General features: G+C 46.2%; 1 protein-coding gene across 1 annotated transcript in view; it reads left to right on the top strand.

The window, feature by feature from the left end:
• The first annotated feature begins 2,130 nt into the window (after nucleotides 1-2,130).
• The window catches only part of LOC126443278 (uncharacterized), a 110,165-nt gene continuing 86,227 nt past the window's right edge, over nucleotides 2,131-26,068 (top strand). Inside the window, exon 1 of the mRNA XM_050090893.1 lies at nucleotides 2,131-2,490. Within this exon, the coding sequence (XP_049946850.1) occupies nucleotides 2,131-2,490 (360 nt within the window). The remainder of the gene's footprint in view (nucleotides 2,491-26,068) is intronic.

The raw sequence follows: 26,068 nt of genomic DNA, 5'->3' as shown, positions 1-26,068 counted from the left end.
TCTCAGGTTGAGGTTTCCTCTCAGGTTGAGATTTCCTCTCAAGTTGAGCTGTACACTCAAGTTGAGCTGCCCTCTCAAGTTGAGCTGCCCTCTCAAGTTCAGCTGCCCTCTCAAGTTGAGCTGCCCTCTGAAGCTGAGCAGCCCTCTCAAGTTGAGCAGTCCTCTCAAGTTTTGCTGTCCTCTGAAGTTGAGCTGTCCTCTCAAGTTGAGCTGTCCTCTCAAGTTGAGCTGTCGTCTCAAGTTGAGCTGTCCTCGCAAGCTGTGATGTCCTTGCAAGCTGTGTGGTCCTCGCAAGCTGTGCCGTCCTCGCAAGCTGAGCCATCCTCGCAAGCTGTGCTGTCCTCGCAAGCTGTCCTGTCCTCGCAAGCTATGCTGTCCTCGCAAGCTGTGCTGTCCTCGCAAGCTGTGCTGTCCTCGCAAGCCGTGCTGTCCTCGCAAGCTGTGCTGTCCTCGCAACCTGTGCTGTCCACGGAAGCTGTGCTGTCCCCGCAACCTGTGTTGTCCTCGCAAGCTGTGCTGTTCTCGCAAGCTGTGCTGTCCTCGCAAGCTGTGCCGTCTTTGTAAGCTGTGCCGTCCTCGCAAGCTGTGCCGTCCTCGCAAGCTGTGCTGTCCTCGCAAGCTGTGCTGTCCTCGCAAGCTGTGCTGTCCTCGCAAGCTGTGCTGTCCTCGTTAGCTGTGCTGTCCTCGCAAGCTGTGCTGTCCTCGCAAGCTGCGCTGTCCTCGCAAGCTGTACTATCCTCGCAAGCTGTGCTGTCATCGCAAGCCTTGCTGTCCTCGCAAGCTGTGCTGTCCTCGCCAGCCGTGCTGTCTTCGCAAGCTTTGCTGTCCTCGCATGTTGTGCTTTCCTCTCAAGTAGTGCTGTCCTCTCAAGTTGGGCTGTCCTCTCAAGTTGAGCTGCCCCCTGAAGTTGAGCTGCCCTCTCAAGTTGAGCTGCCCTCTCAAATTTAGCTGCCCTCTGAAGTTGAGCTGCCCTCTCAAGTTGAGATGCCCTCTCAAGTTCAGCTGTCCTCTCACGTTGAGCTGTCCTCTCAAGTTGAGCTGTCCTCTCAAGTTGAGCTGTCCTCTAAAGTTAAGCTGTCCTCTCTAGTTGAGCTGTGCTCTCTAGTTGAGCTGTCCCCTCTAGTTTGGCTGTTCTCTCACGTTGAGCTGTCCTCACAAGTTGAGCTGTCCTCTCAAGTTGAGCTGTCCTCGCAAGCAGTGCTGTCCTCACAAGCTGTGCTGTCCTCGCAAGCTGTGCTGTCCTCGCAAGCTGTGCTGTCCTCGCAAGCTGTGCTGACCTCGCAAGCTGAGCTGTGCTCGCAAGCTGTGCTGTCCTCCCAAGCTGTGCTGTCCTCGCAAGCTGTGCTGTCCTCGCAAGCTGTGCTGTCCTCGCAAGCTGTGCTGTCCTCGCAAGCTGTGCTGTCCTCGCAAGCTGTGCTGTCCTCGCAAGCTGTGCTGTCCTCGCAAGCTGTGCTGTCCTCGCAAGTTGTGCTGTCCTCGCAAGCTGTGCTGTCCTCACAAGCTGTGCTGTCCTCGCAAGCTGTGCTGTCCTCGCAAGCTGTCCTGTCCTCGCAAGCTATGCTGTCCTCGCAAGCTGTGCTGTCCTCGCAAGCTGTGCTGTCCTCGCAAGCCGTGCTGTCCTCGCAAGCTGTGCTGTCCTCGCAACCTGTGCTGTCCACGGAAGCTGTGCTGTCCCCGCAACCTGTGTTGTCCTCGCAAGCTGTGCTGTTCTCGCAAGCTGTGCTGTCCTCGCAAGCTGTGCCGTCTTTGTAAGCTCTGCCGTCCTCGCAAGCTGTGCCGTCCTCGCAAGCTGTGCTGTCCTCGCAAGCTGTGCTGTCCTCGCAAGCTGTGCTGTCCTCGCAAGCTGTGCTGTCCTCGTTAGCTGTGCTGTCCTCGCAAGCTGTGCTGTCCTCGCAAGCTGCGCTGTCCTCGCAAGCTGTACTGTCCTCGCAAGCTGTGCTGTCATCGCAAGCCTTGCTGTCCTCGCAAGCTGTGCTGTCCTCGCCAGCCGTGCTGTCTTCGCAAGCTTTGCTGTCCTCGCATGTTGTGCTTTCCTCTCAAGTAGTGCTGTCCTCTCATGTTGGGCTGTCCTCTCAAGTTGAGCTGCCCCCTGAAGTTGAGCTGCCCTCTCAAGTTGAGCTGCCCTCTCAAATGGAGCTGCCCTCTGAAGTTGAGCTGCCCTCTCAAGTTGAGATGCCGTCTCAAGTTCAGCTGTCCTCTCACGTTGAGCTGTCCTCTCAAGTTGAGCTGTCCTCTCAAGTTGAGCTGTCCTCTAAAGTTAAGCTGTCCTCTCTAGTTGAGCTGTCCTCTCTAGTTGAGCTGTCCTCTCTAGTTGGGCTGTTCTCTCACGTTGAGCTGTCCTCACAAGTTGAGCTGTCCTCTCAAGTTGAGCTGACCTCTCAAGTTGAGCTGTCCTCTCTAGTTCAGCTGTCCTCTCAAGTTGAGCTGTCCTATCATGTTGAGCTGTCCTCTCTAGCTGAGCTGTCATCTCTAGTTGAGCTGTCCTCTCAAGTTGAGCTGTCCTCTCTAGATGAGCTGTCCTCTCAAGTTCAGTTGTCCTCTCAAGTTGAGCTGTCCTCTCAAGTTGAGCTCTCCTCTCAAGTTGAGCTGTCCTCTCAAGATGAGCTGTCCTCTCAAGTTGAGCTGTCCTCGCAAGCTGTGCTGTCCTCGCAAGCTGTACTGTCCTCGCAAGCCGTGCTGTCCTCGCATACAGTGCTGTCCTCGCGAGCCGTGCTGTCCTCGCAAGCCATGCTGTCCTCGCAAGCCGTGCTGTCCTTGCAAGCTGTGCTGTCCTCGCAAGCCGTGCTGTCCTCGCGAGCCGTGCTGTCCTTGCGAGCTTTGCTGTCCTCGCGAGCTTTGCTGTCCTCGCGAGCTTTGCTGTCCTCGCGACCTTTGCTGTTCTCGCAAGTTGTGCAGTCCTCGCAAGTTGTGCTGCCCTCTCAAGTTCAGCTGTCCTCACAAGTTGAGCTGCCCTCTCAAGTTGAGCTGCCCTCTCAAGTTGAGCTGCCCTCTCAAGTTGAGCTGCCCTCTTATGTTGAGCTGTCCTCCAAAGTTTAGCTGTCCTCTCAAGTTGAGCTGTCCTCTCAAGTTGAGCTGTCCTCGCAAGCTGTGATGCCCTTGCAAGCTGTGCCGTCCTGGCAAGCTGTGCCGTCCTCGCAAGCTGAGCCGTCCTCGCAAGCTGTGCCGTCCTCGCAAGCTGTCCTGTCTTCGCAAGCTATGCTGTCCTCGCAAGCTGTGCTGTCCTCGCAAGCTGTGCTGTCCTCGCAAGCCGTGCTATCCTCGCAAGCTGTGCTGTCCTCGCAACATGTGCTCACCTCGCAAGCTGTGCTGTCCCCGCAACCTGCGCTGTCCTCGCAAGCTGTGCTGTCCTCGCAAGCTGTGCTGTCCTCGCAAGCTGTGCCGTCTTTGTAAGCTGTGCCGTCCTCGCAAGCTGTGCTGTCCTCGCAAGCTGTGCTGTCCTCGCAAGCTGTGCTGTCCTCGCTAGCTGTGCTGTATTCGCAAGCTGTGCTGTCCTCGCAAGCTGCGCTGTCCTCGCAAGCTGTACTGTCCTCGCAAGCTGTACTGTCCTCGCAAGCTGTGCTGTCATCGCAATCCGTGCTGTCCTCGCAAGCCGTGCTGTCCTCGCAAACCGTGCTCTCCTCGCAAGCCGTGCTGTCCTCGCGAGCCGTGCTGTCCTTGCGAGCTTTGCTGTCCTTGCGAGCTTTGCTGTCCTCGCGAGCTTTGCTGTCCTCGCGACCTTTGCTGTTTTCGCAAGTTGTGCAGTCCTCGCAAGTTGTGCTGCCCTCTCAAGTTCAGCTGTCCTCACAAGTTGAGCTGCCCTCTCAAGTTGAGCTGCCCTCTCAAGTTGAGCTGCCCTCTCAAGTTGAGCTGCCCTCTTATGTTGAGCTGTTCTCCAAAGTTGAGCTGTCCTCTCAAGTTGAGCTGTCCTCTCAAGTAATGCTGTCCCTTTAAGCTGTGCTGTCCTCGCAAGCTGTGCTGTCCTCGCAAGCTGTGCTGTCCTTGCAAGCCGTGCTGTCCTCGGAAGCCGTGCTGTCCACGCAAGCCTTGCCGTCTTCGCAAGCCGTGCTGTCCTCACAAGCTTTGCTGTCCTCACAAGCTTTGCTGTCCTCGCAAGCTTTCCTGTCCTCGTAAGTTGTGCTGTCCTCTCAAGTTCAGGTGTCCTCTCAGGTTGAGGTGTCCTCTCAGGTTGAGATTTCCTCTCAAGTTGAGCTGTACACTCAAGTTGAGCTGCCCTCTCAAGTTGAGCTGCCCTCTCAAGTTTAGCTGCCCTCTCAAGTTGAGCTGCCCTCTGAAGCTGAGCAGCCCTCTCAAGTTGAGCAGTCCTCTTAAGTTTTGCTGTCCTCTGAAGTTGAGCTGTCCTCTCAAGTTGAGCTGTCCTCTCAAGTTGAGCTGTCCTCGCAAGCTGTGATGTCCTTGCAAGCTGTGCCGTCCTCGCAAGCTGTGCCGTCCTCGCAAGCTGAGCCATCCTCGCAAGCTGTGCTGTCCTCGCAAGCTGTCCTGTGTCGCAAGCTATGCTGTCCTCGCCAGCTGTGCTGTCTTCGCAAGCTTTGCTGTCCTCGCATGTTGTGCTTTCCTCTCAAGTAGTGCTGTCCTCTCAAGTTGGGCTGTCCTCTCAAGTTGAGCTGTCCTCTCAAGTTGAGCTGCCCTCTCAAGTTGAGCTGTCCTCTCAAGTTGTGCTGTCCTCTCAGGTTTTGCTGTCCTCTCAAGTTGAGCTGTCCTCTCAAGTTGAGCTGTCCTCTCAAGTTGAGCTGTCCTCTCAAGTTGAGCTGTCCTCTCAAGTTGAGCTGTCCTCTCAAGTTGAGCTGTCCTCTCAAGTTGAGCTGTCCTCTCAAGTTGAGCTGACCTCTCAAGTTGAGCTGTCCTCTCTAGTTGAGCTGTCCTCTCAAGTTGAGCTGTCCTCTCAAGTTGAGCTGTCCTATCATGTTGAGCTGTCCTCTCTAGTTGAGCTGTCATCTCTAGTTGAGCTGTCCTCTCAAGTTGAGCTGTCCTCTCAAGTTGAGCTGTCCTCTCAAGTTGAGCTGTCTTCTCTAGATGAGCTGTCCTCTCTAGATGAGCTGTCCTCTCAAGTTGAGCTGTCCTCTCAAGTTGAGCTGTCCTCTCAAGTTGAGCTGTCCTCTCAAGTTGAGCTGTCCTCTCAAGTTGAGCTGTCCTCTCAAGTTGAGCTGTCCTCGCAAGCTGTGCTGTCCTCGCAAGCTGTGCTGTCTTCGCAAGCTGTGCTGTCCTCGCAAGCCATGCTGTCCTCGCAAGCCGTACTGTCCTCGCAAGCCGTGCTGTCCTCGCGAGCTGTGCTGTCCTCGCAAGCCCTGCTGTCCTCGCAAGCCATGCTGTCCTCGCAAGCTGTGCTGTCCTCGCAAGCCGTGCTGTCCTCGCAAGCCGTGCTGTCCTCGTGAGCCGTGCTGTCCTTGCGAGCTTTGCTGTCCTCGGGAGCTTTGCTGTCCTCGCGAGCTTTGCTGTCCTCGCGACCTTTGCTGTTCTCGCAAGTTGTGCAGTCCTCGCAAGTTGTGCTGCCCTCTCAAGTTCAGCTGTCCTCACAAGTTGAGCTGCCCTCTCAAGTTGAGCTGCCCTCTCAAGTTGAGCTGCCCTCTCAAGTTGAGCTGCCCTCTTATGTTGAGCTGTCCTCCAAAGTTGAGCTGTCCTCTCAAGTTGAGCTGTCCCCTCAAGTTGAGCTGTCCCCTCAAGGTCAGCTGATTTTGTAAGTCATACTGCTTTTACAAGGTGTGCTGCGTATGCAAGTCGTGCTGTGTTGCCATGACATGCTGTCTTGGCAAGACATGCTGTCTTCGCAAGGTGTGCCATCTTTGCAAGTCGTGCTGTCTACACAAGGTGTGCTATCTTCACACGGTGTACTGCCTTTTGAAATCGTACTGTCTTTGCTGTCTTGGAAAGGCGGCAGGCAGCACACACTGTAAAGGCAATATGCACTATAAAACAAGCACACAATGGAATGGCAGCACAAGCTGCAAAGGCAGCACATGCTGCAATGGCTGCATATGCTACAAAGGCTGCATATGCTACAAAGACTGCACACCATGTAAAGGGTGCAAACGCTGCAACAGCAGCACATGCTGCAATGGCAGCACATACTACAAAGGCAGCACATGCTACAAAGGCGGCACACAATACTAGGCAGCACACACTGCAAAGGCAGCCCATGCTGAAAAAGGCAGCACAAACTGAAAATTCAGCACATATCAGAAAGGCATCACACAATGGCAAGGTACTGCACACTGAAACCCAGCATGCACTGGGAAGCAAGCATACAATGAAATAACAACACACTGTAAAGTGTCACAATGTGGATAGGCAGCACACACTGAAAGGCCGGAAACACTAGAAAAGCAGAAGACAAAGGAAAGGCACCATGCATGTCAAAGGCAGCCTGCACTTTAAATGCAGCACACGCTGCAAAGGTAGTAGGCACTGCAAAGAAAACATGCACTGCAAAGGCAGGACACACTGCAAAGGCAGCAGGCCCTGCAAACACTGCACATGCTGTGAAGCACATGATGATAAGGCAGCACCTGGTGCAATGGCAGTACACACTGCATAGCCAGCACTCGCTGAAAAGGCAGCATACATTGGGAATTCAGCAAATGCTGCAAAGGCAGCATGCACCTCCCTCTATAACAGCACATGCCTCTATAGCCACACTCGCTGCTATGGCAGCATGTGGTCCTATGGCAGCACATGTGGTAATGTCAGCATGCGCTACATTGGCAGGATATGCAGGAAAGGTAGCACATGCTGGAAAGGTAATACACACTGCAAAGGCAGCACATGCTTGCACATACATCGGAAAGCAATACACACTTGAAAGGCCGCACACACAGCAAATCACACACACTGGGAAGGCAGCTCACCATGGAAAGGCAGCATACTCTGGAAAGCCAGCATACCCCAGAAAGGCAGCACACCCTGGAAAGGCAGCACAACCTGGAAAGGTAGCACACCCTGGAAGGGCAACACACCCTAGAAAGGCAGCACACCCTGGATATGCATCACAACCTGGATATGCAACACACACTATAAAGGCAGCACACTTTGGATATGCAACACACACTATAAAGGCAGCAGACACTGGAATGCATCACAAACTGGACAGGCAGCACTCACTGGAGATGCAGCACACACTGGAAAGGCAGCACTCAATGGAAATGCATCACAAACTGGATAGGCAGCAGTCATTAGAAAAGCGGTGCACACTAGAAATCCACACACAATGGTAGGCAGCACAAATTGGAAAGGAGCACATGCTGCAACGGCAGAACACGCTGCAATAGCAGCACACACTGCTGTGGCAGCAGCACGCTGCAATGGCAGAACATACTGCCATGACAGCACTTGTTGCAAAGGTAGCACATATTAGAAAGGCAACACACATTGGAAAGTCACCTCATATTTTAAAGACAGCACACATTGGGAAGGCAGCACATATTGGGAAGGCAGCACACATCGGAAAGGAAGCACACATTTAATATGCAGCAACACTGGAGAAGCACACATAGTGGAAAGCACCACGCTGGAGTCCGCAGCTCGTGGTCGTGCGGTAGCGTTCTCATTTCCCACGCTCGGGTTCGATTCCTGGCGGGGTCAGGGATTTTCTCTGCCTCGTGATGACTGGGTGTTGTGTGCTGTCCTTAGGTTAGTTAGGTTTAAGTAGTTCTAAGTTCTAGGGGCTGATGACCATAGATGTTAAGTCCCATAGTGCTCAGAGCCATTTTGAACCACATTGGAAAGGCACCACACACTAGAAAGGCACCACGTACTGAAAAGGCATCACACACTGGTAAGGCTGCAGTCGCAGCGTGTGCTGCCTCACATTGTGTGTGGTTTTCAAGTGATGTGGCTCCGCAGTGTGTTCTGTGTTTCCAGTGAGTGTTGCCTATCCAGTTTGTGATGCCTTACCAATGTCTGCGCCTTTCCACTGTGTTCTTCCTTTCCAGTATATGCTGCTTTTCCAGTTTGTGCTGCCTTTCCAGTGTGTTTCAGGCTTCTCAATGTGTGCTGCCTTTGCAGCATGTGCTGCCTTTGCAGCATGTGCTTCCTTTGCTGCATGTGCCTCTTTGCAGTCTGTGCTGCATTTGAACATGTGTGGCATTTTCATTGTGTGCCGCCTTTGCAGCATGTGCTGCTTTTGCAGGGTATGCAGCCTTTACAAGGTGTGCATCCTTCATAAAATTTGTAGTATTTGCAATGCTTGCAGTGATTTCAAGGTGTGCAGCATTCGCAATCTGTGCAGCTTTCACAAGGTATGAGCCTTAGCAAAGTGTGCTATGTTCACAATGTGTGCTGCCTTTGCAATGTTTGCAGCCTTCACAAGTGATTCTGTCTTCGCAATGTTGTTCAAATGGCTCTGAGCACTATGGGACTTAACATCTGAGGTCATCAGTCACCTAGAACTTCGAACTACTGAAACCTAACCAACCTAAGGACATCACACACATCCATGCCCGAGGCAGGATTCGAACCAGCGACCATAGCAGTTGCGCAGGTCCTGACTGAAGCGCCTAGAACCTGTCGGCCACCGCGGCCGGCTTATTCACAATGTGTGCTGCCTTCATACGGTATGCTGCATTTATACAGTGTACTGGCTTCACAAGGTGTGCTGCCTTCACAAGTTGGCCCTCCTTCACAATATGTACTGCCTTTGCAGTGTCTTATTTCTTCACATGGTCTTCTTCCTTTGCATGCTGTGCTACCTTCGCAAGGTTTGCTACTTTCGAGAGGTTGACTGCCTTCACCAGATATGCAGCTTCCGCAAGGTAACCTTGCAAAGGCAGCACATATTGTGAAGGCAACACACCTAGCTAATGCAGCATTTCTTGTGAAGCAGCACTCCTTGAGAAGCCAGCACATCTTGTGAAGGTAGCACATCTTGTGAAGGTAGCACATCTTCTGATAGTAGAGGCAGTAAACCTAGCATAGGCTGCACACCTTGCGAAGGCTACACACTGTGTCAAGGCAGAACAGCTTGCAAAGGCAGCACACCTCACGAAAGTAGCACACCTTGCGAAGACAGGACAGAATGCAACGGCAGAAAATCTTGCAAAGGAGAACACCTTGCAAAGAACAACTGCCTTGCAAAGGCAGCACACCTTGTGGAGGCTGCACACATTGCAAATGCAGGACACCTTGCAAAGACAGCACATTTCCTAAATACAGCTCTCCTCCAAAGGACAGCACATATCCCAAAGGCAGCACACCTTCTGGAGACAGTTTACTTTCGTGCATATTGTCCACAAACTGAGGAAAGAAATATAGGATGTGAAGTTACCTTCCCATTCCTGCATATTTTTGCGGGAACGGTCGCAGCATTCGGCATCTGGCAGTAGGTGTGCAGGGTTGAGGTTCCGTCCGTCATGACTTCTGATGTGGTGGGCGCCCTGTCGCTCCACATCAGCTGTGCACGCGAGTGCAGCGTGCTCAGTGCAGCTGCTGCGCCACACTTCTGTGTGCAGGACGTTGGTCTCTGTTCCACAGGTGTAGCCTGTACGAGCGACCTTCCAAGCAGTTAATAATTAATGTAAACCCAGCCATGTCGCTGTTTTATGCTCTACGTGTTAATTTAATGGTACTCTTGTCTTACGTTTTATAATTCAATAGAAGAGTTCCTATTAGGAGATTGACCTCTTGGACGTAGAATGCCTTTCATATCTTCTGCCAAAATGATATTACCTTAATGAAATCTGAAGAGAGGGACAATTTTGTAATTAAAGGAACTCTGCTCGTTTACGTAGTTTACTGCTACCAGGTTGAACATATATATTAAATAGCCAGGTGTTGTAAACAGTACAAGCTACAACTGTATTACATGTGAGTTTTCAACGTGATCCACTATTATGCCCTCTTTCGCGAGTATCACGGTCTCTAATTCATCTCCAGTTCCAGCATTAATTACAGCGCTATATCCCAATACAACGTGTAGTGCAGTATCCTTAACTTCTGTAACTAGAATAATATCAATGTTTGGCTCATACATAAAGTCTTTCAAGGTACTTGCTTTTAGGGAGCTCCCTATGCTGTTTATGGATTCATAATGTATCACATTTCATAAATTCAACTCTTTCATCGCATGCAGTCAGTATGAAAGCTATGGATAAGTGTCACATACGTATCTACCTCTGTCGCTTGGTTTGGATGAGGTAACCATTCCCGTCCCCCCTTGCAATCTTAGTAAGCATGCAGCGAAAATCGTGCACAGACACACATGTGAAACTCTTAAATTGACCGAATCAGTTCGATAGCTGTGATTCAGGGCCTAGTGTAATGCCACCATGTGTTTGAAACCTCCGCAAAGAATTCTGTTGCATGGTTCATACTAATGTCTCGATATCGCCATTGTGTAACTTACAGCAAGTATTTTATTCTTGTCGCTCACCTACATTAAGGAAAATGGGAAACATTTACCACCTTCCGATATTGTTGTCACTGTTAGTAAGTAGAATGAAAGTAGTCTCTGGTCAGGAGAAGCTAAAAGCGATTATGTGTTTCCACAGACAGAGCTTAACAATTCGTATCAGTACACTGTCCCATCCAAGGGGCAGATTCGTTACTCTGTCGTATGCATATAACGAGATAACATAAAGACTTTACGTCACAGCTACTCAGTTTATGGGGCTAGGTAACCTACACACATCGACATCATTCACTTCTTCTTCGCTGAGATAGTATAAATTTCGTAAGTAAAATGACATTGCAAGTTGTTGTTGTAGTGAACATCTTCTAAATGCTTAATGCAAAGACACTATTTACACACGGTCATCCTGACTGACGATGCGAGGAAGTAAATTGACTGGCTCGGTTAAGAGGTGTATATAATTTTGATTCGTTTCACAATAGATTCACGTAGAATGGTCATTTTTGAAAGTTTCGGCGAACAATACAGTTAAGACTTTGATTACGATACATGCATCACATTCTTGTAAAGCTATTGTATTAAACGTGTGCTACTTTCGATATTAATCACAATTGCAGAAAGCAGCAATGAATATGTCTCGTCTCGTTTCTCCGACCGTTTCCCGTACTGTGCGACCCACAGAGCTCTATCGCTGCATCAGCGGTCGATTGTTGCTGTTGCCGCCACGGAATGGTGGCAGTTAAATTCAAATAGCCTCCAAGTATAAGGGATTCTACGATATAAATGAAAATGGAAAGAAGTAACGAAAGCGGCAACTAGTAGTCAAACTCAACGATCCTGGTGGTTTAATGCTATGACAATTTTAAACAATAAACTACGCAGTGGAACTGAGAGCTATCACAGGAATCTGCAATATACCCTCGATGGACAAACTGAGTAAAGTTTTCGTCCTTGCCACTTCTCATTTTACAGACAACTGATTCTGACTACTTCTTATGAGCTGAACTGAGGCCATAACTCATGTCGAAGTTGTCTGTTTGTATTACTACTATCGTATCTTTCTTAGGTAAAGAACGAGCAAAATAGCAGTTTTGCGTTTAGCATGCAATCATCCAGGATACAATTTCTACAGTCAGAGCATTTTCTGTTGCGGCATAGGAATGATTATGTGATTACTTCTGTATGGAATTCATCTGTAACTTTATGAACTCAATATTTAGTAAGAGGGCCAACCGAATTACATACTGCACAGTGTGAATAATTGCTGCAATTTTGGTGGCAACAACAACAAACAACCAGTCAGTGCCGAGATTTGGCTGTAGAATAGTGGCAACACAGAGCTACCGTTGCAGCCGAGTGGTTCATGAAGCCTTGGCCGTGACCACAGCGGCTGAGGCGCGTCTACAGCCGTAGCAACCGCACAGCAGCCCACACTGAGGTGTGACGTCACACGGCACCCCTGTCTCGGTTGACCACCCACAACGTGTTTCGCTACATTTGATCAATTCACTATTTGCTCATACCTGAAACGTTAGTAAGTTTTTTTTGTGATCGGTATAAACAAATGAAACGTGTTGTATAATACTCCCCTACGAGGGGCATTACTATTAACAATTTTACATTCAATTTTTATCAATAGCTTATTTGCTAGTTGCCCCATTTCCTCTTTCTACGCTCAGTTAGCGTCAAGCAAATCACGCGTACCTTCGAAACTTGGACCTTTTTACCAGGTACATCTCTAGAAGTATTAGGTACATAACATGTCTTTGTAATTTACACGCAGAACTTAATTTTCTACGAAAAAGACAGACGTCAATCCTTATCTCTGTTTAAGATACGCGTCGGAATCTCTCCCTACTTGAAGCGGCGAACGTATGTCCGAAACTCCGCCCATAGCTCATCCCCGCATATACTGCCGATTGCAACGTGCGCGCCCAGTAGTCTCTGATCAGTTACGCCATTGTAATCTGTCCAGAGTGAGCTGTTTCGCCGTCCACAGATTATTACAGAACGTGCACGGCCTTTATACCCAGTTTATGTATTTTAGACTTTCCGTTTCAAGGTTTGCCAAATGACAGTCGCTCCCAGTCCGTGTTTCACGACCGCTTTCTTTGCAGTCTGCCGCCGATTGTGAACTTAGCTCCTTTTCCAGTCACATAACCTTTCTTCCAACGTTGGTTGTAATTACTGATGCCTCTTGTTACTCCATGCCATGAATGGTTATCTGCATTCCGAAGAGCTAAATGAAAATTAATGCAACGTAGACTATTATTTTAAACTGATGGAAGTAACAGTTCTTAGCGAGTAGCCTCGAACCCGATATTCAATTCAGAGTTTACCTCGGACGAGAAAAAACGTTCTGTGTAGTGTTGAAAGCTGTGACGAAAAAAGGAATCTATTTATTTCCATTCTCTACAAAGGAAGTACAAAAAAATCAACTTATCCCATATCTGTAATACAAATTGATTTGAAAGCGCTGGCCATCGCTACGGTCGTACGAAGGCAATCCAAAGTTTATTCCACACCGCCAGACTGCGTTATGCGATACTCTCTGGCGCTGTGTGCTGACGGATTTGAAATCGCAGCCGCCTGTCTCTGTGACGTGGCAGTCTTGTTCGCTCACAGTTATTTCATATTTCGTGTTACCTCCTTTCATGCTAAAAGACCGCAGCCTTCTCTCGACGCACACAAAAACAGATTTCTATTTTTTTTTTATTCATTTCACGAAAATGCGTGATTCGCGCCGAACCAGCGATATGGAAAGACGTTCTATTGGCGCCTCGCGTGGCAGAAGACGTTGACTGCGAAAGGAGTTTCGGAGGACGCAGTGCAGCCGTTGGTCGACAGATGCCAGTAGGCGACTTGCAGTGTCCGGCAGTGATATAAACAATAAGACGCTAAAAAGAAATAAACAGCGCGGAAAAGAGTAACATGTCTACTGGGCATCTTGTGACACGCGGCGATCACCGACATTGTATATAATAGTGCACACGAAAATTCTGATAGCCTTTTGTTGAGAATTGTAAATATCGAAAGCGGGAGAAATGTTAAGCGTAAAAATAAAATCTTTGCTTCCCTGTGTTTCCGTTTTGTAACAGGAAAGGTATGTTAATATTTACTTTCATTGCGTGAAACAAAAAGTAAAATATTCCTTAGCATTTCTACGTATGCCTACCGAGTGTGTTTTTCACAAACCGATCTTTCACCACCGCTTGTGGTTCGTCATGTAAACACTATCATATCGGTTTTCGAAATGCGGTTACCGGTTCCGGGTTTTTTACTGTATTTTAAAGGTAAAGCACACTACCACCACATTCCATCATTTTACCTTTTGTAGCACAATCATTTTATCAGAGACTAAGTAAGTATTGAACTCCTGGGAAAGCGGTCAGCGCTCAAGTCGGCTCATCTCTGGCATGAATGACGGTGCACGACGACAAAATCTCGCTTAAACAGCACTGCTTAAGTTACGCCTTTTTTCACAAACGTGGCACATACGTCTCTGGATGACTTCCAAACGGGTCGACCCCCCATGTTCCGCCACGTCACTCGAATACCAGCACTGGTTACACGAAATCGCCAAATAATGACATTGTATTGACTTTGAACGTATTTAATTATGCTTGCAGATCTTAGTAACGTAGAAGCCGAATGTATTTTTCTGTTGATTCTCCCTCTTCTGCAGCCCACAGAGCTTTGTCAGTGCCCCAGCCATTGATTGTTGGTGCTAGCCTTCCGCAACGTCGGCAGTTGAACTTTCTAGATACTAATGTCGATTTTATTAAGTAAGTGAAAACGGAGGAAAATGATAATAATTGCACAACCACCAGTCAAACGTAACGTTTAGCGAAGTTATAGGCGAGCAAAGCCTTAAGCCAAAAATTACGACAATGGGGCACACATAACCGTTATTGCATAAATCCACATTCAGAGTTGGGCCTTCCACGCACAATGTCGCAAAAGTTACCGTTATGTCCAAACGAAATTACGCATCGTATTCTTCGATGAAAAATGCCACTGACTTCCACTAATCACTTGTGGCGTAATGTTTTCATAACACTTCCACCTCACTACAATAAACGGCTGTGAGCTCTATTACACATTCTGTCCGATGTAGAAGCACTTCAATATTTCCGCAATAGTAATTTAGGAGATACTCAAAGCTGTCACCTTTGGTCCTCTTAATTATCACGTCAGTATTCACATATGTTATGTGAGCGTCGACCACCGGTTTGCTCACACGGAGAGATGATGATTTGTTGTCATCAAACAGCACATGTGGAAACCGAATCACCAAACTCGTCGTTCATCCGAACATGAGTTAACTATCGTATTCGTCTCTAGAAAACAGTACTTATTGATAAAAGCGACAGTAATTTCTGTAACCGTTCTCTTTCGTCAACTGTTAATTGCATTCTTCTTAGTTCAAGGGTTTTCAGTTCTTCAGCAATACATAAAGTAACAGTTTCAAAGACGAGATATTTATGAAATGCCACTAAAACAGCACTGCGCCGAAAATTCCGTTACGACTGTGGACGGAGTGTGTCGCAACGACATTCTTCTGACACACACTTCCGGCGTTCTTGGCCGGCTTAGACGTGAGTAACAAATCGAGGTTCGGATGAATGTCTCCACCGCCTCTTCCTGGACCAGCTGACACCAGCCGTGCTGCCAAACGAGGTGTCGACGTCTGCGACGCTGCTTCCCCCATGCTTAAAACGTAAACGAGTCTTGAGACTCCTCTGTCATCTGTCGATGCTACGGCAACAGCCGCCGTGCGGCTACAAGTTGCTGCTGTACATTCTCCTCTCTGCGGTCTGTCTTTCCACACAAGTGATGGGGCTCGGTTTTACGTGAATATAAGTAACGTAACTATTATTGCGTACAACACCACAGCCAATATTTACAGTTACTAGTAACTGCTTTTTCGCATTACTCATCTTAAATGTATTCAGGTTTTGTAATACCTTAACTGTTTTCGTATGTGCTTGTGGTCGTCGGCAAGCAAATGCGTCATTACCAGCGCAGAAAACTCATCGTCGTCAAACCGGCATCGGAGACGAATTTGCGTACCTGGAAAGGTAGCTACTTACGAGAGTTTACATGTATTCTGGAACCTACACAGCTTACTCTGTTATTGGCCACACTAAGAAAATAAAATTAGCACTCGAAAAATACCGTCTGTTTAGGAACTTAGGGAATGTCAAGGGCGCACTTTTTGTTTGGCTCTAGCTTTAAAGCGCCATAAAAACATTTAGTCGTGTATATGTAACCTTTTGCAACTCTGCACCTTACAAATTATTTTTCTCGCCTTACCCGTGTTTCTACTAGCTGACTAGTGACATGTTTTCCTTATTACAGCATTTTCCATTGCGAAGTGGGGCTGTGGCCCTTTACATATTCCGGCCACATATTAAGAGAGTGTTATGATTGTCCTGATGACAATGATGATGGAAAAGAGAAAGTTGTTCTTATTGTGTCTCGTACTATCAAGAGCTTAGTGAGTATCTATGCAGTTTCTTTGCGACAGTACTTTATTATCTAAAGATCAGGGCAGGCGTCTCTTGCTGATACACTATGGTGACGTCATAACATCCACACTCGCGACTCATTCATTACGAATGGCTCTGCACTGCCACATATGCTAGCTCTGTAATGGAGTGTGGCTGGCCTCACATTCTCCTCACTAAAATAATACAGTGAGTGCTCTGACACATTATGGTTTTTTGAAAAAATTAAATTCTTCGCTATTTCAAAGCGTCTCAATTTTGTTCTACTGTAAGTGTAAAACGTGGAAATGGCGGATATCTGTTCGACTGTGTTTTACTCTCTGGGCGATAAGCGCAAAAATACTTTTTTAAGGCATTGTCTTCGCCTCGACAAACGAATCTCCTGTCCTCTGTTGACAACATGCTGACATTGTTCCCGTCACGTCTTCCTCCTCGAAATTCTACAGTAGTCTGTTTCACATTTTTGCTATACGTTAAAAAGAATACCGCAATTTTTTTTTTTACTACGAGAAACGAGATTATCATTTTTATTTCTTCTTGTGAAGTGTGCTATCCGTCGCGTTTAAATGACCGACATTGCACAGTTGTACCACAGATTGGCACGATTTGTGTATCTACATACTCTTCAGAAATCATTGCCCATTCTAATGAGGAAACGTATTTAAATCTTGCTTCGTAACAATTTGGTTAAATGTATCACATGTGCTTTTACGTAGTTACTGTGTACTGAACTTCAAAGTTATAAATCGCTCGTAACGCATTCCGTCATTTTGCCGTATTTAGCACTTTCTACCATAGACGAAGTGTATTGTATGACTTGAGAATTCGACCATTACTGTCGCGTCACGTCTAGAACAAACAGGGTGGGGAAAAACAATTTGACCGAAAGTGCAGAGCAGGAAGGCAGCATCAAATGAAGGAATTTCGGTATTGCAAGTGTCAGTTGAATATTTCGGGCGCTATGCCAACATGGCAACTGTGGTCACTTTGAAGATTTGCTATGACATACTTATAGCAATAAGTGGCGGCTCCCTTCTTACTCATTTTCACCTTTTTAAGACATACTGAAACATGAGACATGGACATCTGATTCTCTTCATCTCTAAAAACGTGCAGTGTCCTAAGTCAGCTAAGTGTGATACACGTGTAAGTGGCGCTTTAAATTTATCTTGTTCTCATGGTGGCGGTTGGTTAGTTCACACAGCCTGTGTTTACGTATACATTTTCTGTAAACTACCAGTCATTTGGAGCCAAGACGGTCGTGTGTGGGATTTTAATTACGTTCCGGTGCCGCCGAAAATATTCAGTCGCGAAGCCTAGTTGCTATACTCAAATTTTTGTGTTTCATACTGCGTTTCCACGATACACTTTTGGTCACATTGTTTCTATGCACCCTGTATGACGACGCCGGATGGCAAACTTCGCTGAATCACAACAGCTTAAATTTTTCTTTTCTTACGAACGCTGGGTGACTGCCACCCATATTCTGCCACGTCACTGGAACGCTAGCACGCGACATATAAAATCACGAAACCAGGATCAGATCCGCGTAATTACACTGTACCGATTATGTGCATATTTAAACGTTAATCACAAATGTAGATTGCAGTAATGTGTAAGATGAATTTCTTTCTCCATTAGTCTTCCGCGTCCTGCAACCGACAGAGCTTTGTCGCTGCCTCAGCGACTGATTGTTGCTGCTACTACGCAGAACGATGTCAATTTTAAAGTCTGCCGCGAGTAATGGCGGTTTTCTGAAGCAAACGAAAGCGGGAGAAAAATGTATATGCATCATCTGATCGAGAGTGAATCCCTAATTGGCACAGCGACTTAATTTTTAATATTTACGAGCAGCAGAGCCTGGCGTAGCCGTCCAGTTGCGAGATGCGTGTCCATTCCGACACGTGAATCGCACCCCTAGTCGCTGGCAGTTGTAACATTGTAATGCATTCGAAGTGTGCTCTTTCGCACACCGCACCTACATGGATGGTCTTGTGTCTCAGCTGCCTCCAGCTGATTGTATCCTACACTCCTAAGAAGTAGACGATTCTGTGAGAAAATCTTCTGGAAAACACGTATAGAAATCGCCAAAAAATACCTTCAGAACCTTTCTATCCAAGCCAGTTAACGCTTGTGCTTCTTATATTATGCTCACTTTAATGACACACGTGGTGCAGAATATGCGTAGCGGTAAGGGATGGAACTTATTTACACCCCACGGCTTTGAAAACGTATCATGGCTAGAAAAATTCGTGTCGAGTCGAGGCGGAACCTTAAACAAGTACACAGGATTAGCAGATATGTTGTCACCACCCATCGATTGTGAAGGTTTAATAAACAAGTTGACAGCGTCGTCTGTTTCGCATCGAGGCGGAATATAATCGCAGTGTGAAAAGCTGTCTTACTTCGTGGCAATGTGTCCAGCTATTGTCCTTCTGTGTTTCTACAGACTGCATTCGTATCTGGTAACGGATAAGGAAAAAGATCTATCATCGGCCCTAACACACTGCGCATGTGAAGAGGAGCACCGTATGGAAACTAACAAGTAATTTACTGGAAACGTGATAAAAATCGAAAAAAAAATCTTGCGTCAGCGATATTATTCTGTCGTGTCTGGGCAGCGCCGAACGCGAGAACAAACGCCACCAAAGCTTTATTTTAATTTACGGCGCCTTTTTGCGTTGTACGGCGCTCGTTGGCGCACGTGAAACTTTGGGCACACACACAGCGTTTCATACCTTAGGCCATAGTCACACACATGTAGACGGCAAATGCATCTATCCTTGCCGTGCCGAGGTTCGAAACCAGGTGGATAAGACAGTTGCAGTATTAAGCACTCATATCAACGACGGATCTCCGTGTCGTATTAGCGTCACACGTGTAGCAATTCTGTTAAGCTAATTTCCCCAAGACTCGCAGTGCTAATCCGGTATCTATCCCAGTTGCGTTTGGTCAGGTGGGACGACAGCAAACGTTTCACACACTGTCCTGACAATTCTTTATTTTCACGAACGACAGAATTCCTGTTCTTGTTAGACTGTGGCTCATTTAGCTGGCCGCTTCTACAGGAGAGCAAATATCGGCCTGGCGGGAAGCATACAGTTTTCTGGCCGTTTCCTCAGGAGTACGTGTGGTGTGCGTCATTATGCCTTAAGAACTAACATCTGTGATGTCCGAATTTACACAGAATAAGAGGCTATGGTCCCTGCATACTCCAGTACAGATAGCGACACAGTATCGAGAGATGAAGCTTGAAGAACCGAATACGTTACTGATGGAGGACGCCCGTATACCGAGTTAGAGATTAACATCCCGTCGTCTCAAAATCTTCGCCATTCGTAGCGTTTTACACCTGACGACCGACACGCATCCCTGCTTTCAACCCATGGAAGGACACACTCGCCCTGTTTATTACGGCCGACTCTGCAGCGCCACACGTGCAGCCCCTGCCTTCGACAGAGCTCGGCCTTACAGTATTCTCACTAAGACGATGCGTTTAGTACTGCGAAAGATTTGTCCTATAATTAAGTTTTAGCTTTTAAATGGTGTACTGTTTGTTCTGCTACTGCTTTAATATGTTATCTAAACATATAAATGGCGTACATCTAATCGATCGTTAGGAAAACGGGGGATTACATGTTCCAAACGCACAAATGTCCATCGCTTTATTTTCTGCATCGACATTCGAATTGCACACAGCCTTTGTTGCCAAAGAGTTTTCGTTGTGGTTTGCTTCCTCCTCTGCGAAGTAGTGCTGTGATTTCTTACGCATTCCATCCACGTATCAAATCAGCATGAAAGTTGCCCTAATGAGAATAGAGAAGAAATTTAACATTACTAGGTGCTCGTACGAAGTGTGGTGTCCGCTCTCCGACGTGTGCGAAAAGTCCATACCAGGAAACCGCACTACAAAATGGCACGCATTGTGTATGTTGATAATCTTTGAAAACCGTGTCCCAATTACGGCAAGCACAGTTGCTAAGCTAAAACTAATGTGTACTAATAAATGTTTAATATGTCTCCAATACACTGACCTTACATAGGAAAGCGTCTCACGTTGAATTGCTAGAACAATAATTATAAAAGGTGGCAATGTTATTTACGCACTATCTTTTAAATAGATATGATGGTATCTGATACTCAGCTACTAATGCAAAGAAACGTACTGATGCTAAAATGCTTTAAATTCTTGCTATCATTTAATATTTAAAATTTAATAATTCTCTTCCTGTTAATATTTAATTAATTAACTTACGTCGTTCAGATTTCGTAACGATGACGGCCTTAAAATTTAAAGTTGTTCAGTCCCTGTTTTGTTTTCTTTCAATTGTTGCGAGCCAGCGATGGTGCAATATTGTTCGCTTTCAAGTCTACACATTTATAAAAATCAGGTCCAGGAAACACTTTTGTGATCACGGTTGCGATTCAGACGGTATTCGCGTCATTGTACTGATTAAGAGTTTTCGTTTCCGAAAGATGCAGGTTCGATCAAAGCTGTGTGCGCTTTTGCGCGTATAATGAAAATATTCCTAACGCGTCGCGTAACAAAAAGTAACATGCGAATCACAACCGTGGTCAAACGAAGAAAATATATGATGACATAAATGTTCTTCGCTGTTATTCAGGACAGGTTTAGATTAAACACCGCAATTTTCAGTCTTTTTAAATCACAGTACGATACGCTTTAGAGATATTTGTTTTGAATAACTTGTATTTACCTTGTCTTATACAATATGGTCATTGTCCGCGAGAATTATCTCTCTCTCTCTCTCTCTGTCTCTCTCTCCTTTTTATAGCCTTTATACATTCACATTACATACATCGATTAAGAAACTTTTCTTTCTCTACCGACCAGTACGAGCACAAAACCCGCCCAGACAAAATGTCTTACATAGAATTAGTTCTCACTTAAGAATCATATATAGTTTCGTAGTACAAACAATGCTAGTTTATTCCGTGCAATAGAAAGTCTTTGATTCACTGAGCACAAAAATTAAAATAATAAAATTATAATTACAATTTTAATATCGTCAGTTATTGTTTATTTTATGAAAATAAGTTTTGACATTGTCGTAATAGTATTTTTCATCGTTGTAGCACTATAACGTACTCTGAATATTTCTGTGAATGACGCATACTACTTTTCTTTCGTTCCGACCGACGCTTCGAAGTAAATACCGAAACTGCTTTGGAGTTTATCCACGTACGGTTCCAGAGGCTACGTGTAGCAGCTTTCAGTCTAATCAGGATTGGTGACAAATGAAGCTGTTTTGTCTTCTGGTCTTAAGAAACTGATAGCACCTCTTTGTTCCGACAGACTATGCTTGACCGTTCCTACACGTGGACCACAACGTCACACGCGTTTTGCTCAGGTTGTGCCGCAGGTGTATATTGAGACCAGAAAGGAAAACAACGATTAAATCATTATATATGAGTTCCTCTCTTTCACTTCTGTGCCTGTTATTCAGTTCTCGCCGTATGCGATGCTTTATTTGGGAAGTAAGGAGCGTCTCTAGTTAGTTTCGGTAGCAAACTTTTGCCCACAGCTGAAACTCAGTTTCCAAACCACATCTGCCATGAAATGAGGTCGTCTTTACTAGTGAGGCGATGAAGCAATTTCCCAACTCTGGGTAAATCTTCTGTTTTTTACTTTCATTGACTAGGGGAATTCACTGAAAGAGCGTAGTGTTGTCTCCCTTAACCAATAGAAAAGACGACAAGAAATATTACGGTCTTCCGATTAAACTACAGTTGAGAAAAGCCTTCACTTCATCATCGTAATTGGATTTCCTTCTCGGTCACCGCTCTATAGCTGTTCGGTATGAGATAAACGGACAATTAAAATGACGTGGTGTTTATAAATTGCCGCGAAACCTGCTGTGGGCCGAAAATTCCGTTACAACTGGGAACGGAGTTGCTCGCGACGCCATTCTTGCGTCAGACGCTGTCGGTGCTCTTGACGAGTTAAACTTGAGTAGCGATTCAGGATTATCTTATGAAGTTCCATGGCTCTTTTTTTGGTGACCGTATCATTGTCGTCGGGCTGCCAGGGAAGATGTCGATGTCTGCGACGCTGTTTCCCCACGTCGGGGCGTCAATGATTCGACGAATTACTCTGGAGTACAGCCGCTGTCCAGGTTGAAACTACAGTTGCGAAATCTGATCTGTGCGGCCTCTCTGATGACAATACGTAAAACCCTTGTATGAAATAAAAAAGTCTGTTTGTCTCGGTTTTGCGTCGTTAACAGTGCTGCCAATATTTTTGCTTAAAACCCAAGTGCGAAATATTATACATAGTTAAGCCGAACATATTTCTCCGTCAGTTCTGCGTCCCCTGCGGCCTACAGAGCTTTGCCACTGATGGCAGTTCGACTCTCTCGCGGCTGTTATCTGACCTTTCTTAAAATCCACCCACAGCAGGACGTCGCGTCGCCCGCCATTCACGAGATGCGTGTCCGTTCCAACATGTGAATCACACGCCTAGTCGATGGCCAGTTGCACCATTTTAATGCATGCCGACAGTGCTGTTTCGCAGTCCGCACATTCATGGCCGGCCTTCTGTCACAGCTGCCTCCAGCTGATGGTATCCTAAATTTCTGAGGAGGAGGTGGAGGTTGTGTGAGAAAATCTTCCAGAAAACACGTACAAAAATCGTCAAAAAACACCGTCAAAACGTTTTTATCCGGGTCAGTTAATGCATGAGATTCTGTTTTATTATGCCCACCCGGATCACACGCTTTGTGTGGTAATAGTTGTTACGTATTTACGCCTCAAGGTTATGAAGACTTGTAGCGGCTAGAAAGATTCGTCTTGAGTCACGGCCAATTCTTAATCATATACGCAGTGTCAGCGTCTATTTTGTCAACAGACATCGATTGTGAAGATATATAAAAAATTGTCGACAATGTCACCTGCTTTGTGCCGAATCGGAATTTAAACGCGGTGTGTATCGACAGATTCCATTCGTAACTGGAAACAGATTAAAATATATCTATCCAGAACCTTTACACGCTGCACCTGTGAGAACAAAGAACACGTTCAAGTCAAACAGTAATTCACTGACAAGGCGGTAGAAAATTAAAAAAAAAAAAAACTTGTCTCATCCATATTCTTCTGTCCTGTTGCTGGGCAGAGCCGGTCGCGAGAACCAACGCCACAGGAGCTTTCTTGACGGAGCCTGAATGCGTTACACGCTGCACGCCGGCCTGTGTAAAATTTTGGACACAAACCGTGTTCCGTACCTTCGGCCAATCTCGAAACTCTGCCGTAGTGTCCTTCATATTCTTGCCATATATTAAAACAATCTTGCAAATTTTTTTGATTGTCACGTAAAACAAAAGTTAATATTTTGATTGTCTCTTATTAAACGTGCTATCACTCGTGTTTCAATAGTCGACATCGCAAAGTTGTCCCGCGACCCAGTGCGATTTGTATGTCTACGTACTCTTTCTAAATGATTGCCCAGTGTGGGACAAGCACATCTGCGGGAAATTCGTTATGATACAATTATTATCTAGTATTCGAATCTCTGATTTGACGGTTATATACATATTTACGGAGCTGTATGCGACCCTCAAATCGTTTTGTGGCAGTAAAATAGTAGGACTGCTACTACATTCCACATGTGCGATGTCGATGCTGGATGTGTCCCTACAACCACAGCCGCCTCTCGCTTAGTGGCACAGCCTCCGGCTCACAACAGTCGCTGGTAACAAAAACATCCCCTAACCCTGCGCACAGCGGTGGGAATGTGAATTTACTCCAAGTCTTCTGCCCACATCTAAATGCCTAATCTTTTCAGGTGCAAAACGCTTCCACCAGTGCCCGCCTCGTATTTCTTTCGACAACGAGCGTAATTGTGGGTCTACTAATAAAGCAGCCACGAACGCTTTAATGGGCCTGGATAAGACTTTTGAACATCCCTTTACGTGTGATCTGCTCCTCACACGTCTCCATCTTATATTTTCACTGACCTCCGTAAGAAATTCGTACTCTACATTACATGTTGACGTCTTCCTTTCACAATACGAAAACACCGCCAAGTTTGTTTCATCGTCGATAGTTTGCTCAGCGGAGACCATGGGTCTGATACATAAGAATCTTGGGACGTACCGCAGGCGTTCGTTCCGCTTAGTAGAATCGGTTGAGGTTTAACATGTAAACATGACTACAGAAAAGTGGTTTCCGAAATTTTGGGCATCCCAATGTTGTGTCCCGCATGACCGCCGTCTGTGTCGCGCCGTTCGTCTTGACTGCTCAGTACAAACATGGAAACTCGCGGCAGGTATCCGATTCTGTTAGCCCACCTTGATGGAGGGCTAGAAGCAATATTCACCACATTTCAGTATTGTCAAAACAGTTAATAAGTAGAATAGTGTTTGCCTCTGGTCAGGAGAAGGAATAGTGGCTACTTGGTTCCATAGGGTCGTAGATATTTATCGAAAAAAAAAAAAAAAAAAAAAAAAAAAAAAAAAAAAAAATAGAGGAATTAAATTCACCGTATTCATCAGTCTCTGAATCCACACTTCCACATCATAGACACTATAAATTTATTTCGTCTTCATTCACGATGCTAGTTCCAATGTCATAGACCCAGTTAGGTGTTTTGTTTAATTATGAACGCTTTGGCAACTGACCAACGGTGCATGCTTTCACTAATACCGATTCTGTGGGGTCTCATACGTTGCTCCATAATAGCGTGACAGACACACTTGTCACGATATTTATGCGGTTACCGCTCTACTAGAGAACTTTTCGTAATCAGAAAACATATTACACGTCTAATTCCGTAGTGCCTCGTTATACGTGTCACATTTCCTTTTACATAGTTACTGTCTACTGAACTTTAAAGTTACAAATCGCTACCAACGTATTCTGACATCTTGCCATTGTTAGAACATCCTACGAACGATTAAGTGTACTGGACTCCTGAGAATTCGAACAACATTCTTCTGTAACGCATTGTCTGGCATATACAGGGCGGAAAAACTATTTGACCAAAAGCGTAGGGCACAAAGAGAGCGTCAAACGAAGGAATCTGAGTATAGAAAATACAGGTCGCAGTTAAACATTTAAGGCGCTGCGGCAGCTTGAAAACGGTGGTCAGTTACAACATTTTCCATACATACTCCTGTTAATGAAGTGGTGGCCCATTCTTCACTTTTTTTAAATATACTCAAACATGGGCATGTGATTGTCCTCATTTCTGAAGAAGTATTGTCTCGTTCGTCAGCTGAATGCGATACACGTGTTTGTGACGCTTGAAATTTATCTTGTTCTCGTCGTGACGACTGGTTAGTGCAAACATTGTGTTTACGTATACATTTTCTGTAAAATACCTATCATTTTGAACAAGGGCCTCAGTATGGCAGATTTCAATTACGATCCCGTAGCGCTGAAAATATGCATTTACGACCCTTAGTTGCCATACACACATTCCTATGTTTCATGCTGTCCTTCCGCCCTGCACTTTTGGTCAAACTGTTTCTCCACACCCTATATAACGGTGCTGGATGGCAAACCTCGACCAAACAGCACTGTTTAAATTAGTCGCTTCATACGTTCGTTACACATACGTCACTGAATGACACCCAGCCAGGTCGTCCGCCTATATTCCGCCACGTCACTGGAAAGCCAGCACGCGATCCACAAAATCACGAAACCAGCACCAGATTCGCACGGTGACACTGTACTGGTGGTAACTACATTCGGACATTAATCGCAATTGCAGATCATAGTAATGTAGGAGCCGACTAAATCTTTCCGTTAATTCTCCGTCTCCCGCAGACCACAGAGCTCTGTCGCTGCATCAGCGGTCGATTGTTGCTGCTGGCGCCACGGAATGATGGCAGTTAACATTCAGAGTTTCTCCGGAGTAACTGGGATTCTGTTAAAGGAATGAAAACAGAAAGAAGTAACGAATGAGGCAACTCGGAATCAAACAGTACGTTTCTGGTAGTTTAATGCGATGACAATTTTGAATCATAACTTTGGTGATGCGACTGCGTTACCAGCAATTACAGAAACGCAGGTTTTAAGTTGGGCCCTCCACAGCCAAACACACTATAGTTATCGTCCGTGCCAAGTTTCATTTTAAACCCAACGGAATTGTACTATTTCCAATGAACTACACATAACTGAGCCTGTAATTCATGACCAAGTTGACTATTACTACTACTACCACTCTCGTATTTTTTTTTAGGTAAGGAATTAGCACAATGCT

The sequence above is a fragment of the Schistocerca serialis genome, unplaced genomic scaffold, assembly GCF_023864345.2.
Source record: "Schistocerca serialis cubense isolate TAMUIC-IGC-003099 unplaced genomic scaffold, iqSchSeri2.2 HiC_scaffold_1431, whole genome shotgun sequence".
Lineage (NCBI taxonomy): Eukaryota > Metazoa > Arthropoda > Insecta > Orthoptera > Acrididae > Schistocerca > Schistocerca serialis.
This window is presented reverse-complemented; position numbering and strand designations above follow the sequence as displayed.